Source organism: Ptychodera flava (assembly GCF_041260155.1).
Source record: "Ptychodera flava strain L36383 chromosome 23 unlocalized genomic scaffold, AS_Pfla_20210202 Scaffold_23__1_contigs__length_28996876_pilon, whole genome shotgun sequence".
Taxonomy (NCBI): Eukaryota; Metazoa; Hemichordata; class Enteropneusta; family Ptychoderidae; genus Ptychodera; species Ptychodera flava.
In genome coordinates, this window is record NW_027248277.1 from 23264072 (window position 1) to 23283306 (window position 19235).

Below are 19235 nucleotides of genomic sequence, written 5' to 3' on the forward strand. Positions count from 1 at the left end.
AGATGTCAAACCGATAAGTGTGTGCGTAAACAAGAAAAGTAAACTCATGAATTTTAATAGACGTGTTGGGTAGGGCCGATTTGGCCCAAATAGGCCATACCCACCACGTCTAAAACTGAGTGCGGAAAAGCTGTGATGAAAATATCCCTCAAAAAAATTCATGAGCTACCAGGCATTGTCATTGAGCTAAAAAGCTCTTAAAGGGTAGCCAAAGTTGACTACCATGGGAAAACTTAATTTGAGCCCGGGCTTGCAATACTGGACGTTTGGCAGAGCACTTGCTATAGCAACGACAATAATGGCATAACAAGCCCCTATAGAACACAGTGGGTTGGTATTATGGTAAATGCAAAATATGTGTGCAAAATTACCATTTATGTCAAAATATTTGACTAATTAAACAGGAAAACTGTATTTGCTTGGGTCTAACAAAGTGTGGGCGATTAACTGTGCACATCAGTGTGTGAACCAATAAAACTGGGTGTTTGAATTTTTTTCGCATTTCGTATTGGAACCACTAATGTAACAATTATTTCCATTTCATTCTTTCTCATTATGAAGCAATACTGTTACTGACTATGTAAGGGTTGACTATTCATCTTCAGATTAAAATAAAAGTCTTCAACCACGCACAACTACAAGGACTGAGCCCCATCTGACATTATGAAAACGAGGGAATCAAAATGAAAAACAAAGTCAAAATCATCAAGTTTGATAGTTCTGTCCCAAAGTTCTTCACAAAAATAGAAAATATATTAGGGACCCACAGCGCATTACGGAGAGAAGAAATGAAGAGTGCAACTCGCTTTGCTGAAGGGCATAACACCACTGTCAAGTCTCTTACTCACCCTCTCCTATAGGGAATCCACTATTCTGGTTACCTTTGGGTCTCAACCTTGTATTCCGATAGTGAACCCGGCACCGAAACATAGCATGTTTTAATCGATCACAATAAACTTTTTTTTCAGATTTGGAAAACATTGCAGACTTTTTGCAACTTCGTCCCAGAATCAGAGACTGGCTTGAGAGAAAAAAATTACAAGAGAACGAGACGGCGTTGATTGACTTAATCGAAGCTGGTGATTTACCTGGAGTCGCTGCATGGATCAAGGTAATGTAACGGTTTTACTATCCGTCAAATGAACAATATCCACGTCTCGCTTGATTAAACTGACTAATGTTGTGTATTTTATTGATAGAGTTTTAGGTTTGTCAGCTGGTGAACTCTTCATTGTACTTAATTTCATGATTGCAAGTTATTCTATAGAATGACTTATGTTTCCGGTAAGGAACTCTTCAGAAGTAAAATAGCAAAAGTGTTCTTGAAAAAATACATCAATAAAGATAATAATATTGCTGTTTAGATTTCATAATTGGCTCAGTGTTTGATATTGCCGAGTTAGTATGCCATATGGTAATTGATATATACCAGTCCTATAATTCTTTCCAAAGGGAATACACTTCGCACTTTAAACTCCTGTTTCAGGACGTCAATTTGATCTCAAAAGGCGAATTTCATTAACTAAACTTAAATGGCAACATAAGATGACACATTGAGCAAGCCAGAAATATTAACGGATTCAGTTAACACATGCAAACTCACATTATTTGACAAGCTGTGATAAAATAAAATTTCGATCGTTCATTTACCGTTTTACGTAAAGAATATCAAATAAAAAATGCTATAGGTAGTTTACTTATGTAGTCCGAACTGGTAATCAAATACACCCCTTAATTACAGCAGGACATGAACGTTTTGTTGCTTTGTGACTCAGGAGAAAAAACAATATTGAAAACGTGTTTCATTCATTATTTACTGACGCAAATATTTGACATTTTTTCAATCTAAATGTAAAAAGTAGGTCTATGGTAGTAATACTTGACATTTGAAACCAATATGTTATTTATCAGCCTACATAACTACAGATGTTCTTTTGTATTACATATAAACAAAATGATTGTCATCGAGAGAGATTCCTCCGTGAATAAGTGGTTATCAGGATCTGTCAACAAACCATATCAATACCTATTTGACGTGTTTTTTTAAAAAGACGATTTTTACATTTTAGAGTTCACTAAAGTGAATCTAATTTCTGGTCCTATAAAGTGTAGACAGTTTCGACCTTACATGATTCGCCGACATATATTTTACATTTCCACCAAGACTTCTGGTCGTGATACACAACTATGTATCCTTAATACGTTGGCAACTAGATATATTCTATTTCAGAGTGACTCACGTGTCTGACAGGAGAAATACGTTTACTTTGCTAATAACGGCGTATATACGTACGCACGTACCTACATACCTACGTACCTACCTCTACCTACCTGCCTACCTACCTACCTACCTACCACCCTACATGCCTACCTACCTAAAATATACATACATACATACATACATACATACGTATGACCAGCTGTGGCTGTTTTTTTTTTTGCAAAGCATCATCTACCTACCTACCTGCCTACATACATGCGTGCATATATACTTACGTATGACAAGCTGAAACTATTTATTGCAAAGCATCATTTTGAAAAACACTGCCCCTTGTTATTTCTGTGCAGTCCCTTATGAAGGATAGTCTTCAGTTATATCAGAATACAGTAGTAATGCTTCATGGTACTTCCAAGTGTGAACTCCACTCCAGGGCATCAAAGTGCAAAGGGTCAGCGCCAGAATGATGTAATACTATGAATAATGACAGAGTATAAAGTGTGGGATTACTTCTTACATCTCTTACGCTCTGTTTGAATATTTAAATAAGATAAAACGTTTGTGTGCTACGTGTGATAGTGTGAGAAAGAGCGTGAGTGGGAACTTAACAGCGTATGGAGGGGTCAGTCAGAAAAATTGTAATAACTTAGTTCGGTCTACCTCCCGTTCTCTTATCAGGAAAGAAACTTCAACATTAATCGGACAATCTCAAGCAATGGAATTATGGTTACTGCGTTGCAGGTGGCAGCAGAGAACAACAGTTTTGAAATGGTTTATTATCTACTAAGTCATGGAGCTGAGAGACTGAAAGAACCACAAATATCCATACGTATGTATATTATGAATTTTACATACATACATACATACATACATACATACATACATACATACATACATACATACATACATACATACATACATACATACATACATACATACATACATACATACATACATACATACATACATACATACATACATACATACATACATACATACATACATACATACATACATACATACATACATACATACATACATACATACATACATACATACATACATACATACATACATACATACATACATACATACATACATACATACATACATACATACATTCATACATACATACATACATACATACATACATACATACATACATACATACATACATACATACATACATACGCACACATGTGTACAAATTGCACATCAAAAAGATCTCTTTTACGTCTTTTAGATCTTTTACTCGAAATAATAAAAAGCTAGGAGAAGTTGCATTTGCTTGTAGGAGGATATCACGGCATTCATTTTTACGGTAAGGGGAGGGTTCGCTGGAACTTAATGTTAAAATGAAATCCAAAAAACAACCTTCCTAAAATTGAATTCCTAAAACTTAAGGTTCCAGGACAAGAAATTGACCTTCCAAAGCTAACGATTCTCTATTGATTAATAAGCTAAGAACCCCCGTAAATTATATATTTTCCGAAACCCTATATATAGGGGAACATTTATGTTACCATAGTGTCAACATTGTTGACATAACTCTCACGTGATAGGTAATTTGCATAACCTTCCAAAAATCGGTTTTCCCTATGTTTTGTTTCAAAGCTTTGAGAAATATGGCTGAAATTTATGTTAGTGCAAGCTGTCCCAGCGATCTTACAAATTAGATTATGTCTCAGAATTTTTTTAAACCTTCTTAAACAATTTTTATGCCAGTAAAACTTCAAGAGCAACGAATTTAACACTAGTTTATTTCTTTAAAATTATGTTTAAAAAAATTAACCAAGATATAAAAAATCTGAGACACACTTTAGAAGAGCGTTGTGACAGCTTGTATTCCAGCAATTTAGAGTAAGATAATTTGAAGTAGGAGACAAAACATAGGGCAAACTGATTTTTGAAAGGTTATTCAAATTACCTGTCATGTGATAGTTATGTACACAATGGTGACACTGTGGTTACCAAATGGATCCCCTATATCTAGGCTTTCAGCAAACGTATAATTTATGGGGGGGGGGGGGTGAGCTTATCAACCACCAGAGAATTGTTATATTAAAAGATCAATTTCTTGCCTAGGGTTTTTCAAAATGATGTTATGCAAAAAATAGCCACACTTCAAAAGTGTTTACAGGAAATAGAGGGACCCTCCTAAATTTTCGTAGGTAAAAATGAGGCTCTCCTTGTATGTCCCAGTCGATATCAATAATATCTTAATTGACGTATAATTTTTCACTTGACCTTTGAACTTTCAAAGAATACTTTTCAACCTTTACACATAATCACGGCAGAAATTCCAATATAATATTTGTTGTTAACATCTGCTCTTTTGAACACCTTATTCTCATCACATACATTTATATCAATTGTCAACATTTATAAACTAGATAGGTTTGTATCGGAAAAAATAACTATTGTTACCTATAACCTACAATATATTGTAAAACAACATTTTTGCGATATTCCTAAATCAAATTTCTTGTACATACAGTACATATATGCACTTTTAACCACCCTAATCTAATCACGTAGATCAATACCAATTACTTGGTGTTTCACTGCATAAATGCAGCTAGTTTTGTAGCAATTTTTTTATGTTAAAAAATTCATAGTTTCCCCATAGACTACAATGCAACATTTCAGTGAAATCCTAAATCAAATTTCTTGCACAGACATGTACTTGTCACTATCCTTGTCTAATCAAGTGCATTGATATCAAATATAAAGTGTCTATAAATACACAGATTTGATTTGGTATTTTAAATACTCGTACTTTTACATTAGACTACAATGCATAGTGAATCAACATTTCAGTAAAATTCCAAAATCAAATTTAGGAGCATCTACATGGTCCAATTATCTGCTTCTATACAGATAAAAAGTCACTAGCACATTATTGTCCTCTCACTCGTGAATGGATAGCTGACATAAAATAGACTGGCTTACCATTCATCAGTCAAGCGACTCATCACAACCGAGTAGAACAAAAAGATATACTTTACCTCTCTGAATTTGAGAGTCAGTCAAAGTGGCTCGTCAGAATATTTGATTAAAAAGCATTTGCGTTCTTATTTATATTTTTGACATCTGATATTTAAATATATGTTATTATATGTTATTATAAAGTCCATAGTTCTTGCAAACACCATATACAACACCATGCTTTCAAAAATTCGAGCTATTTTACCTAGTATTTAAAGTGTTATAAAAGTTATATCATGAACATAGCATCACAGTTATTTCTCTTGGTCAACTGGAAAATGTTTTTTTTCTGAACTAAGGTGCTCTTTTCTGCTTGTTATCACCTGTTGAGACAGAATGAAGCCATGTTTGCATTCTGTTTGCAGAATGTTTGCATTCTCTCTTTTTTATATAATGCTTTCCTATGGAGACAGAAATGACAGTCTCAATATATATTAAGAAATACTGCACAACATTTCATGAAACTTTTCACTGATGTCAATCTCAGAACATCATTACGATACTGTGAGTGTCATGTCAACTATCCGCACATTTGCATATTTAATAAACTTTGTAATTAGTTATATAGCTCCGAAATTCATTCAACAAATTTTGATGATGCTTGCTACAAATATTGATGCAATGGGTATCTAATTGTACTGAGAAGAATTGAACAGTGTCAAGTTGATAAACAGCTGATTTGTATAGCAAATGAAGTTTTGTAATAAGTTATAGAACATCGAAATAATTACACCAAATTCGATAAAATCTGCTGCAGATACTGATCCGACAGACATCTGACCGTGTTGTAAAGAATATAGTTTAAAGCTAATTGAGCGTTTATTTGCATATTTAATGAATTCTGTAATTAGTGATATAATTCTAAAATTATTGCACCAAATTAGGTTGAACCTGCTGCAGATATTGATCTAATAAATATCTAGTTTTCCCGTGAAACACTGAGCAGTGTCAAGTTTGTTAAGGGTTCATTTGCATATTTAATGAACTTTGTAATTAGTGAGCTAGCTCTGAAATTACAGCATTATATTTGATGAAACGTGCTACAGATGTTGATCTGATACATGTCTAATTGTCCAATGAAGCATTCAGCAACTTCGAGTTAATAAACAGCTCATTTTGCATATTAAATAAAAGTTTTGTAATTAGTGATTTAACTCCGAAAGTACTGTTCTAAAAATGATGGTACCTGCTACAGATATTAATCTAACAGCTATCTGATTGTTCTGTGAACAATAAGCGGTACTAGTGTCGGGCTTCGAAATATCCTGTGGTCATCCGTCAAAAGTATATCAATTATCTTATTTCGACCACCAGATTCTATTTTAGCTGGTCCATCTTGACCACCAAGTTTTTGGCAATCACACTAGTACACTGCAGAGCTGTAAATGTTAAACGCCTCACACAGGGTTTATTGCTAGAAGTATCGAGACACATAATAGATTGTCATTAGAGATAGATACTTTGGCAGTTATGTAGTACACTTCTTGTCTGTTCAATAATAATCCCTCCACTTGATCAATGGCAGTCAATCAACAACAACCCCAATCAATTCCACTCAACCGTCGTTTGAATAGACAATATCTCTCTATTTACTTCTTACTGTAATGGCAAGTTGCATAATATTTTTTTTGTAAATTTCGTCTAGTCATTAGGTTAGACAGATCAAGGTACAAATCTCTTACACAATTTCATACGTCAAAAATTATGCAATGCATGGCAAGTCACCACGTGTTATGTATCTTAAACCAAACACAGCAACAAGAAATCTAATTAGCTTGTCGGATTCGTTTACGTTAATGCAGGTAAGACAGAAGATATCGATATTGCTGCAAAGCTTCAGCTCTTCAAGTTCTATGCAGCAATATCTAGTCCGGCCTACATTTGTTTTACCAGTGCTGATCCTCTGCTTACAGCCTTTGGGCTTTCAGAGAGACTTCGCAAAATGGAGAAAACTGATGGTCTGTGCAGCACCTCTAACGTAAGTTACATACAAAGAGTATTGTAATACATGATTAACCAGATATGAACTGAATATGCTCACGTGTTTTACAACAGGTTCATCAATAGTAGTACGCTTCACAGAACAATGAGATATATGTTATCACTATATGTAGCAGGTTTTTTCAACTTCGAACAGTACTCTCTGAGTTTAATCACTAATTCAAAACTGTATTTCATATTCAAATGAGCTCTTCATTAACTTGACACTGCTCAATGCTTTATGGGACTATTAGATATCCATCAGATCAACATTTGTAGCACGTTTTATTTAATTTAATGTGGTAATTTTAGAGTAATGTCACTAATTACAAAGTTCATGAAATATGCAAATAAACCGTAAATTAACTTGACACTGTTCAATGATTCATAGCACAATTAAATATTTATCAAATCAATATCTGTAGCACGTTTCACAAAATTTTGCTGCCGAAATTTTAGAGTTATATACCTAATCATAAAGTTTATGAAATATGCAAATGAACCCTTAATTAACTTTACACTACTAAATGCTTTACAACGCAGTAAGATATCTGTCGTATTAGTATGTGCAGCAGTTTTCATCACATTTGATGCAGTTATTTCGGAGTTATATGACTAACTATAAGACTTCACGAAATATGCAAATGAGCTAATTATTAACTTGACACTGCTCAATGCTTCTCAGTACAATTGGATATTTATCAGATCAACATCTGTAGCAAGTTTCATCAAATTTAACTCTGTAATTTTGGAGTAATATCACTAATTACAAACTTCATTAAATATGCAAATGAACCCTAATTAACTTCACACAACTAAATGCTCTACAGCACAATTAGATATCTGTCGGATCAGTATCTGCAGCAGATTTTATCACATTTGGTGAAGTTATATTGGAGTTATATGACTTATTACAAACCTTCATAAAATATGCAAAGGAGCTATTTGTTAACTTGACACTGCCAAATGCTTCTCTGTACAATTAGAAATTTATCAAAACAATATCTGTACCCGATTTCACTGACTTGGGTGCCGTAATTTAAGAGTTCTATACCTAATTACAAAGTTCATTAAATATGCAAATGAACCGTTAATTTATTTCACACTACTAAATGCTTTACACTACAGTTAGATATCAGTCGGACCAGTATCTGCAGCAGATTTCATCACATTTGGTGAAGTTCTATTGGAGTTATATGACTAATTACAAACCTTCATAAAATATGCAAATGAGCTATTTATTAACTTGACACTGCCTATTGCTTCTAAGTATAATTAGATATATATCAGATCAATATTTGTTGAAAGTATCATCAAGTTTGGTGCAGGAATTTTAGAGTTATCTCACTCATAACAAAAGTTCCTTAAATATGCAAATGAGAAGACAATTGACATGACACTCACAGTATCATCATAATGTTCTGAGATTGTCATCTGTGAAAAGTTTCATGAAATTTTGTGCAGCATTTCTTGATATATATCTACACTGTCATTACCGTCTCCATAGGGAAACCATTGTACGGAAAAAATGATATTGCATAACTTCATTAATATGCAAGCCACACTAACCAAAATCTAATCAGTTCTTGCAAGTAGCATATGGTACCTGTGTACCAAATCTGACTTGAATCCGTTCAGGCGTTTTTGAGTTATCGTGTAAACAGACAGACAGACAGACAGACAGACAGACAGACAGACAGACAGACAGACAGACAGACAGACACACACACACACACACACACACACACACAGACAGACAGACAGACAGACATCGCTATGACATCAGCTCACGTGTTTACACACGTAAGCTAAAAATCATACTTGACAAATTATAAGATGATTTCTTACATATTAATCCTGATTTTATACTTTGTTCTTAACCTTTGTTAACTTGCTCATGGTCAATTTATCTATGTATGCCAACTGTTTTTCTTCCTCCCCTTTCTTCTCTGTCTGTCTGTCTGTCTGTCTGTCTGTCTGTCTGTCTGTCTGTCTGTCTCTCTCTCTCGTCTCTCTCTCTCTCCTCTCTCTCTCTCTCTCTCTCTCTCTCTCTCTCTCTCTCTCTCTCTCTCCTCTCTCTCTCTCTCTCTCTCTCTCTCTGCATTACTATTAGGGCTTTAATCTAGGAACAATTGATTTGAGATACTATGTTGCACCCTGTCAGAGGCAAGCAATTATTCAAATGTGTCTAAGAAGTGCAATGTTTTTCTAACACGACAAAATACTCAATATTCATGGTTAAATTAAACTCATTTCCGTTGTAGAAGCTCCTATAACCTACTATTCGAAAGAGTAACACTAAATTTGAACTTTTTGAGCGAATGTGTGGCATCGAAGTAAAAAAATAAAATATATTATCTGATGATCACATCATTGTATGAGACAGGAGTTATAGGTAGCACGTGATGATCGCAAGTCTTGGTGATTGATCTAAAAAGGAATCAGCAGTTTCACCAAAACCTTCAGTCTGAACTCTTGTCATACTTTTTGAACCAATGCACTGTAATCTTACAAACCGTCAAATGCATTCTCCAACAGTTGACAAGTCTCCAGTGACTTCAATGACGTAGTTTTGAGATGTTGCAGTTTGCAAAGATGCTCTGCAAGCTTACCCACAAGTCGCTGGAAATTAATATTCCCATGATGTTCTATGAGTGAAGGCAAATATGCATTGAAAGATATTCGTTATCAGCCCATTCCTGTGCATTTGCGTATTTGGTGAATTTAGAATAGAATCTACTCTATTTGCCTTTCCCCAAAAATATAACGGTCATATCTTTAGGGGATATTGTTTACATTTTAACACTTTCTATCAAGTCAGCATCATGTTTATCATCTCTGACTGTCTAACTGGTATTTTTACTTCTGCAGTACCTTTCTAATGACTTAGCTGACAAGGCTTGTCATTGATGTCTACAATACTCTTCTTATGCAGTACTGCAATATTTTTTTTCTTCCCTGAGTCCGTAGAAAGGAGAAAATACAGTATGTCCTATTTCTCTTACATAGATTTCTTAACTCGTCCCCTTCCTATACAATGAAACTTCCTATACATTTACCATTCTATAATATCTTTCGACATTGCAGCACAAATTGAAATGTAGAAATATCGCCTGAATGGCAGAGCACTAAAAGCTTTGTCTTCATAACGTGAAAGCTCACATAACCTATCATTTCCCATGTAATGAACACCTACCGAGGTGATCACGGGAAATTCCATGCTGTGGAGGCACTCGGTATTTTGGGGTAGGGTGTCGTTTTTGGTGACTAATGATGACAATTTTTGAATCTCTACAATATTGAATGTGATTATGAACTTATGTAAAAAGCTCACTTCTTATGTTGACTACAGAGTATGGGAATGGCATTGTATGGTATCAACCAGTATATGGGTTAAACTCTGTATCTTGAAATCCCAATCTGTAAAAATCAAATCCTTTTCCTCGATGCCCCCTGAAAAAAAGTCTGGCTTTGGGTAACCACCTTGCAAATTTTGATTCGGAACATAGGTGCTCCATGCTTGTCGATGTAGGATCATGCTTTGGGTCTCCCATTTACCTAAGGTTGTCCCTACCCTTGGGGGTCGCCATCTGGTACGGTTGGTCCCTCCATTTATGACCCTGTCTGGTAAGGCTAGCCCATCCCTTGGTGTATCCTTACGTGGCAATGCTGTCCCGTTCCTGGAGGTCCGAGTCTAAACGTTGGTCAGTATGTTGATGTCTTCAAATTCCAGCGAACTGGTCTTTGTGAGGCCCTTGCAACTGCCCAATCACATGTGTGATTACATAGCATGGCTTCTATCTAATAAGAGTGATAACTTTCCTTTTGATTCAATCACATACTTTAATGATCACACCCTTAAGATAAACCAACACGTGAATTGACATTAAAACTTGGAATCTTTAAACCAGAGGTTCATAGGTTTATGACTACACTGTATGGGGTTCTTTCGTGCAGAGATTATAATGAAGTTTCTCTATTCCTGCATAGGAGAATATGAATAAACCATTGAAACACCTTATGGACTAAGATGAGAATATGCAAGCTAGCTGTAGTCCGTATACCCCCGCATCACTTCACTTTCCCATAGAAACATGGAATAAATGTAGGCAAACAAGTTTATATAGGCGGTAGAATTAAGCGCAAACTATGATTTCACTTTTCCGATGAGCGCATGTATGCTTGGTACTAGCGTAAACAGTCATCCACTATACTTGCCTTGTTCTTACATATTTCTTTATTATAACAATCTATATGTTCATTTCGCAATTAGCCAGATATCGGCAGAGGACGAAAGAAGCATACGTCTAGCCCCATTGCTTCGAAAAAAGTGACATGAGATGGTATTTTTGAACTGTTTCCCAAGGGAGGTTGAAAAATTCCCCAAACATGTGACCAGACAGTCACTTAGCGAAAACAATGGCAAGTTTTGGAGCGGGGATGTGCATCTAACTTCTGACTAGAATAGTAAGATTTTCTGTTCCAACAGCTACCTTAATTGGGAATCACCGAGTAAGCTCCTCAAACTATGTTGTTGCAGTGCCTAGTAAATATCTAAGCGCAGTCAAAGCAATAACATTTAAAAGCATGATTATCTGGTGTATTATAAAACATTTATAACCTTGTCTCTATTCGAGAAATAACGTATTTATCGTGGCTTCGTGGCTTTGCGTTAGCAGGAAGGCGTCGCTACACCCCCCAGCGTAAGGCCCCGGGAATAGCAATATGTTTATGGTATTGTATGACCCCCTTATGATAATAAACGGGCGCTATGATCCTCAAAGTCAGGCAGTAGGAGAAGACTATTACTCCTATGGAAGAAACAGGTCAGTTTCATGCACAGATAGAGATATAATATTTGTGCGTTTTCCTTTAATGTACAGGTAGATCTGTCGAATATTTACATGAAACTGGAAGATTTCACTGTTGAATTATTGGAAATGTGCGAAGATTCGGCAACAGTACGGACCGTACTCCACGGTTCATCGTTAAAGAATGGTTGTTGGAAAACAGTAAATGAAGCTATCGATAAAAATCAAAAGAAGGTACATATACATCAAAATTAATGTCAAGAAGGATCAAGACAAATGCATTTTACCTTTATTTTCAAAAACAGTTTTCCTACCCTAACTGCCAACGTTGCTGTGTCAATTTTGTCGATACTTATATTGAAGTTTATAATTCAGATTCCGATGACCAATATTTTGTTTTTTCACTAACCTATGGACGCTTGTACTTTCTCCGACAGTTCGTCAGCCATTTTCGTACTCAAGAAATCATGCAGTCAGCATGGTTACATGGCCAACCTAGGTGGTCAGAATACCCAGGATTTTGGTGGAATATCCTCTACGCCGTATTTGCAGTTGTTGTCTGTGGATTGTTACATCCCCTCCTTGCACTTTTTCACGTTGCATGGCCACATACACCATTCATCATGTCACCAAAGACTAGATTTATTGCTTGTTTGTTCTCGTATTTTGCATTATTATGCAGTATTATCTACTTTCGAAACCCTTATCTCTCGTTTTTGCAAGCATTAGGCTTCCTGGTATATGAACTGCAGCAAGCCATAGCCTTTGGTTTCAGCAAGTACATACGGGACGCTTGGAATGTCATTGATATCTGCAATTTTGCAAGCTTGACTCTGCTTCATTTAATTTTTTTTTTTTCAAGCTGCCGCTGTCGCTTTTACCTTTATTGATAATTTTTTCCCAATTAGCTGTAGTTAATACGGTATTTATTAATTTTCGAGCTCTTCAATATCTTTACTTTTTTAAAAAGCTTGGCTCAATGCTTTTGATCTTTACTCGGATGTCGTCAGACGTTTTTACCTTCTGTTGCTTGTTCATACTTGTAGTCATTGTTTATGCGATGGGTATTTTTTACAATTATTATAACATAACGCCTTTACGACACATCGAGGCTTCAGAGAGCTGGGATAGGTAGGTTTGCAGTAAAAACTGCTTTTATATTTCAAAATACACCAAAAGAAACGATATCTTCAAATTTTAAATGCAGTGTATCCTTGTAAGAATGCATTAATTGATGAAGACAACATGACATATTCGCATCAATCTATAAATGCGAAATTAACCAGTCTCTGATTACATAATTGCTATTCGTTTTCTTTATCAAGACGCCCATTTGAAAATTGATGAATAATTTATCTATAACGTAGGTTTTCTTGTATCTTCATCCCTATTTGGGTTAGAGAGGTACCACAAATTCCTTTGAAAAGCAAGTTTGTTTATGCTTAAACGCCGCAAACGAATATACGTGTAAAATGAAAATTTCATACGATGCAATGTAAAAGGGAACAATACACAATAGATGGTCACATACGTAGTATGTGGTTAGAGCATCAGTAAAGAGGTTTCGTGGAAGTTATCACAAATTTTTATAGATACTCATAAAAACAAAAACAACGTTTAATATCTCACGTTGTTAACTTTACTTTGACTTTAGGTGGGATAAGACTATAGAGAATCTAATATGGTCCGTCTTCGGTTCAAATTATCATGATGATTTAGATGTTTCTCCGATAAACACTGGTGTAAATAAAACCTCTGGAGAGCAGTTCAAAGACCTCACAGCTTGGTCTATCTCCATTACCGGTTATATACTGTACGGAACGTTTTGCTTATTTATGATCGTCATACTGTTAAACCTCTGCATCGCTATGATGTCTGAAACCTACACGAAAATAAAGGTGTGTACTTTTATGAACTCAGCAATCTACCCAATATCGTAGCTTCACGTCTGGTTTTTTTCTGTATTGAGGTACAATAAGTCTCGGGAAGAGATAGATGGGTGCTTTACTTTGCAATACTTTTTCTGATCTACCACCTAAGGGGGGGGGGGTTCCTTTTTAAATGTCCCGAAGAAAGAAGCGTTTCACTGTCTTATTTGGTCGAAACGTCTTTTCCGCTAAAGGTTTAAAACAGGGATGTTGGCCATTTTCAAATATCAAACGTTAGAAAACATATTCGCACACTCTACAATCAGCACATGCCTATCTCACTCTAGTTATCTTCTTGTTAGTGCTACCCTATCATGATGTCAACATTACGCGGACAACAAACGATGTGCACTGAGGCGGCCACTGTATCACATAGTTAAAATGGCTGTCAATGTGGAAATGTGCTTATACAACGTTTCTGAGAAATACAAAGAAAACAGCAAACCAATTATTTGCAAAAACAAATATTAGTCGAAAATTGAAGTGTCTGACACCACAATGTTGAATTTACGATGTTAGCTTGCATAAAACATTTACATACTCTGCATTTGACATAACTATACCCGAAGCAAACAACTCTCTATGACCTATTGATGATTTTTGTAGGAAAACATTGACATCGAATGGACTTTCTGTCGTACAACTCTATGGATGGACTTTATTAGAGGACCCATCTTGCCACCTCCATTTAACTTGATCCCAACTCGCAAGTTTATCGCGAATATTATCAAATCGATGTTCTGCAAATGGAACAGCGCAAGTCCAGAGGTATATTGTCTCTGTTTTCTTTTAATTCATGGTACCCTTCAGCCAGCATTGTAAAACTGAGATCTTATATCAAAAGCAAAATATTTAAAAGCGTTAACACAAATAAACTAGAGGTATAATCTCGCTATTATTAGAAGAGTGAACTATTCATTCTTTCTCTTCAGAATGTGGAAGAGGCGGATTTGCGCCACCCAGGACACGGCGAAAACAATGAACTGCCTTACAAAGATGTGAGTTGTGATATTTCTTCTTCCTTCTGATCGTTCATATCATCACTTTTTCCACTTTTTCGACTTTCTTGATCATTGCAACATATGGTCATATAGTTTCTAACAAGTATTTATTGTGTATTTCTTTGACAGATACTCCATATTCTCACCATGCAATACATCAGCAAGCACACCAAATCTGGCAGTAAGGAACAGGCATCCAGACGCACGACTACTTTACCGTATACTGTGAACGATGAACTTACCGAGGTCGTATACATTTAGGTAGCATGCGCCTCGAGTACAGACATCCGGGGTCTCAAATTTGTATAATCTTTTCCTGACATACCACTTGTGATGGCTTACTTAAAGCTCTTGGTGTAAAATATTCACTTTCCCACTTGTTTAAAACTAGAAATTTTCACTTTTTTGGTAGAGCTAATGCGGTTATGGTGGCCATTTTCGATTTCGAATATCTGTAACTGTCAGGCAGTTCATTTCTCTAGTAATAAATTTAAACTTTGCACAGTTAAAGGAGAGATATATTCCTAGTTTGGTAAGAGAATTCTTGAGAGAGAGTTACATAAGAACATATTGAGCAATAAGTCTTTCAGTTTCCATACACAAGCTACCTTAACACGACACTGAAGGATACGATTGGTGCCTGAGGTTGCTCTTGTTTCATAAAACAGTGCTCTACCATTTCCAATATTATTTTGATTAACATTTACAGGTTTTTCTTTCCAAAATATTTCATAGACTTAGTTTTTGTCTTGCATATCATGTGCAAGCATGAATTCAAATCAAAATTCCATTAGCTTGATAAGTTTGCCAGAAATGTATTTTAGGGTAACGAATTTCAAAATTTTAAATTACTATTTAAAATTGGTGACTTTGTGATGACCTGCCTTAATCTACATTTATATATATATATATATATATATATATATATATATATATATATATATATATATATATATATATATATATATATATATATTTACTTTGACATATTTGTAATTGAAGAGGTTTTAAATTACTTAACAGACAAAATAGAAACGAAGAGTCTACGTAAAGTTTATTACAATAAGCAATTTGAAGGGAAACATCTAGCGATACTTTTTCGCTCACTGCAATGTACTGAAATGTCATCAGTGAGAAGTCAGCCAAACATTAATTATTTCGATAAAATGAAAATTCATTGAAAGAAATTTACGAGCAGTTATTTGTGTATATAGGTCTACCATGCACAATTAGTAAGGTTGCGGGCATGCGTTTTGGAAAACGAAGCATTAATTGATGGACAAAATTCAGGTTTTTCGATTGAAATTGTAGTATGACAATAAAGGAACTTTTATGGTTTTAACTACTAAAGTTGAAAATAATCAAAGTGAAAATGTTGTCATCCCAAGTGTATTATATAAGATATTTCTAATTATATGATGATTGTTTCCAAGCAAATGTGTCACTGAAAATGTGTGATGTAGACTTAAGATGTTTCGTTGTTTAAAGCGTCTCAGAATCATTGATTACACGAAGGCAGGTTTAAGGGAAACCCGTTGCAAAATAAGTTTGCATCAATTCTATACATGATTACATTTTTCAAAGAAGTAAAACCTCTCCTATATGTGTTCTTATTTAGAGTCGACATAAAAAAAGGTTAAGATTGCGGCCGTGGCGGCAACGCAACGCAGGGATGCTTACGCGTTTGTACAACTAACGTTATAAACAGATACAGTTTAAGAGGGCAACTCACGCACTCAAGTCACATAATTGCATTGACAAGAAAATTGTACTTGGTATCACTTAAACATAAAGATATTATAAAAACCTTAAATTTAAAATTAAATTTGTAATTGGATAACCGTACTAATCCATTTTGGGAAAACAAATGACAACCTTGACGTATGAAGCCTGAATATATAGCCGTTCACTTCCTTTTCACGGCCATGCATCTTAATCTCTATCATATACGATTCAAGAAATTTAAAAATAATATATATCAACGGTTATAAGCGACCATTAAGAATTATGTATTAAAGTTAGTAAAATATCGGAGTCTCGACATGATTTCTTCATAAACATTCCTTAATTTATTTTTATTTCTTCAAAATGTACAATCGTTTCTTTTCTTTACAAATTTGTAAAAATTAGTTTTACCACAAAAAAATAAATTGTATGATAATCTAAACCATTACACCGACAGTTGTACACAATGCCTTAAGCTTGTACAGGAGTTATTGTGATCCTCTTTGCCAAATAATTCCTGTCTCGATCTTGTCAAGGTTGAATCTGTTTAAATGTCTCAAAATACTGTAACATTATAAATGAAGTAACTGTGTATTGTTTTGATTACTTCTTTTCGAAGTTTTTTATTATACTATTAGTTGGTATTAAGTTAGTAATCGCCTCGGCCTCGTCTATGGAAAATCAAAAGCTATTTTCTCAATTGCATTAACACAGGAGTGGTAGCCATTTTAATTGGAAATAACTTAGAATAATAGGATAAGCACAATTTCTCAACTATTTAAGAAATTCGTTTAACATTACACCACATTGGCTTACCATCTGTACGATTGCATTCAAAATTTGTGATGTTGTGCAAATCTTACTGGTAAGAATTATGCATGACAGTATCTAATAAAATACTGTTCAAAGAAAGATGAGCAATATTTGTGTTTGAACGAAAATGTGTGAGCTTGTCTATGTTTTCTTAATTACTGAAATACTTGTAATAATCTCAATTTTTTGCTTTGCTTCGACCAAAATGAAGTTTTTCGATCGATTTACGGTTTAGTCAGTTAGGGTCATTTCAAATATGCCCTGCCTACATTTATTGGTTATAAAGCCCCCAATTGACGAAATAAGCAAGGGACGTTTGGAAGTGCGCTGACTCAAAATTACACAAAAATTAAACTTTTCCATAGAAATGAGTTCGACTGAGGAAAAATAAAATAATCGATGTTGTTTTGTTCTTTGGTTCAATGAAAATGATGTTGTAATTTTAACATTATTATGCAATTTAAGCTGTAAAAATTCGATTTCATTACCCTTTCCTTATAATTACTCTGATTTAATTTCCTAATTTAGTCTTTGCACGATGACCCTTGGATTTCTATTCTGATCTGATGAGGGAGTTTCATTCGGTTTAAAGATATACAGGCACCTGTAATCTAAATATGCCCATATATGGTCAAAGGGGCGTTCCTTAGTATTCAAAATGCCCATGTGAGGGCGCTGTATTTAAAAAGCGGCCACCCGCTTAAAATCCGTGATTGGTTAGATTTTCTTTTTCCATGGTAATGGTGGCAAAATTCAAGAAACAGGAGACACTATACGTTTAAGTCTTACAATATCGAGGCGCGTGCTACCTTAATGCAACACTGAAGGATTCGATGTGTATGAGGGTGCATGTGATATTGTTTATGATTGCACAGGTCATACATATTTTCATCTGTTAATTGATAGTTTGGTATAAATAACGGATTAAATGTGATGTTAACATACAACCGCTCAATATTTTAACTCTGGCTCTTTATGTCACGTACCATCTTAAATTGAAAGCATACATATATATATACATATATATATATATATATATATATATATATATATATATATATATATATATATATATATATATATATATATATATAATATATATATATCAATTCATGTTTCGTTCCTCTTGCAGTCGATTCTCCTCACTGAAAAAAAAAACGTATATTGCTTTGCTGTACGATTAAGTTTAAGGGGTTTCAATACCAAAATGATAATTCCGTGAGGTTTTGAAATTTCCATCTGATTATGCTCAGTGTGCGTTTTTAGTCCTTGCCATAGTAAACAGGACAAGCTAAACGTGACGCAGTAAACGTGACACACTAAACGTGACACACTAAACGTGACACCGTAAACGTGACACTAACAGGACACTGTAAGCAAACGATAGTAAACTTGGCGCAGTAAACGTGACTCAGCAAACGTGACATAGTAAACATGATGCAGCATACGTGATGTGGTAAACGTGACCACACATTCACGAAACAGGAAAAAATGAGCATTTACCTTCACCATTTTGGATTTAAATACACCTTATCAACTATGCAACGATTCAACCTCGCGCTTTTTAATGCGTAAATATTTCTGTCTACGCAAATATTCTGCTATACTCTGACCCTATATTTGCTTATTATGTATGAAAGCCTATGTTGTTAAAATTGGCAGGAATTTTGAAAATTTTGAGAGCTCATTTAGACATAGTTTTGAAAATGCTTAAGCTTAGAGGTTTAGATATATCGCGGGGAATTTCCTCTCCTATCGAGATTACAGATGT

General features: G+C 34.8%; 1 protein-coding gene and 1 long non-coding RNA gene across 2 annotated transcripts; both read left to right on the forward strand.

Annotated features, from left to right (window-relative positions):
- Positions 1 to 972: 972 nt before the first annotated feature.
- On the forward strand, positions 973 to 7181 carry LOC139123710 (uncharacterized). The gene is made up of 3 exons (XR_011549774.1): positions 973 to 1111; positions 2897 to 3047; positions 7009 to 7181. It is a non-coding gene; the product is annotated as an uncharacterized lncRNA (long non-coding RNA).
- A 6194-nt stretch (positions 7182 to 13375) lies between these two features.
- Positions 13376 to 15729, forward strand: LOC139124129 (transient receptor potential-gamma protein-like). The gene is made up of 4 exons (XM_070690272.1): positions 13376 to 13895; positions 14532 to 14693; positions 14858 to 14923; positions 15056 to 15729. Exons 1-4 carry the CDS (start codon positions 13833 to 13835, stop codon positions 15185 to 15187), a joined length of 423 nt encoding a protein of 140 aa, XP_070546373.1. The 5' UTR covers positions 13376 to 13832; the 3' UTR covers positions 15188 to 15729.
- Positions 15730 to 19235: the final 3506 nt, after the last annotated feature.

Excerpts from the sequence above, each read along its gene's own strand:
- LOC139124129 (XM_070690272.1), top strand. The coding sequence starts at position 13,833 with ATGATCGTCATACTGTTAAACCTCTGCATCGCTATGATGTCTGAAACC. Across the intron at positions 13,896-14,531 it reads AAACCTACACGAAAATAAAG|GAAAACATTGACATCGAATG; the intron begins GTGTGTACTTTT and ends TGATTTTTGTAG. Across the intron at positions 14,694-14,857 it reads GGAACAGCGCAAGTCCAGAG|AATGTGGAAGAGGCGGATTT; the intron begins GTATATTGTCTC and ends CTTTCTCTTCAG.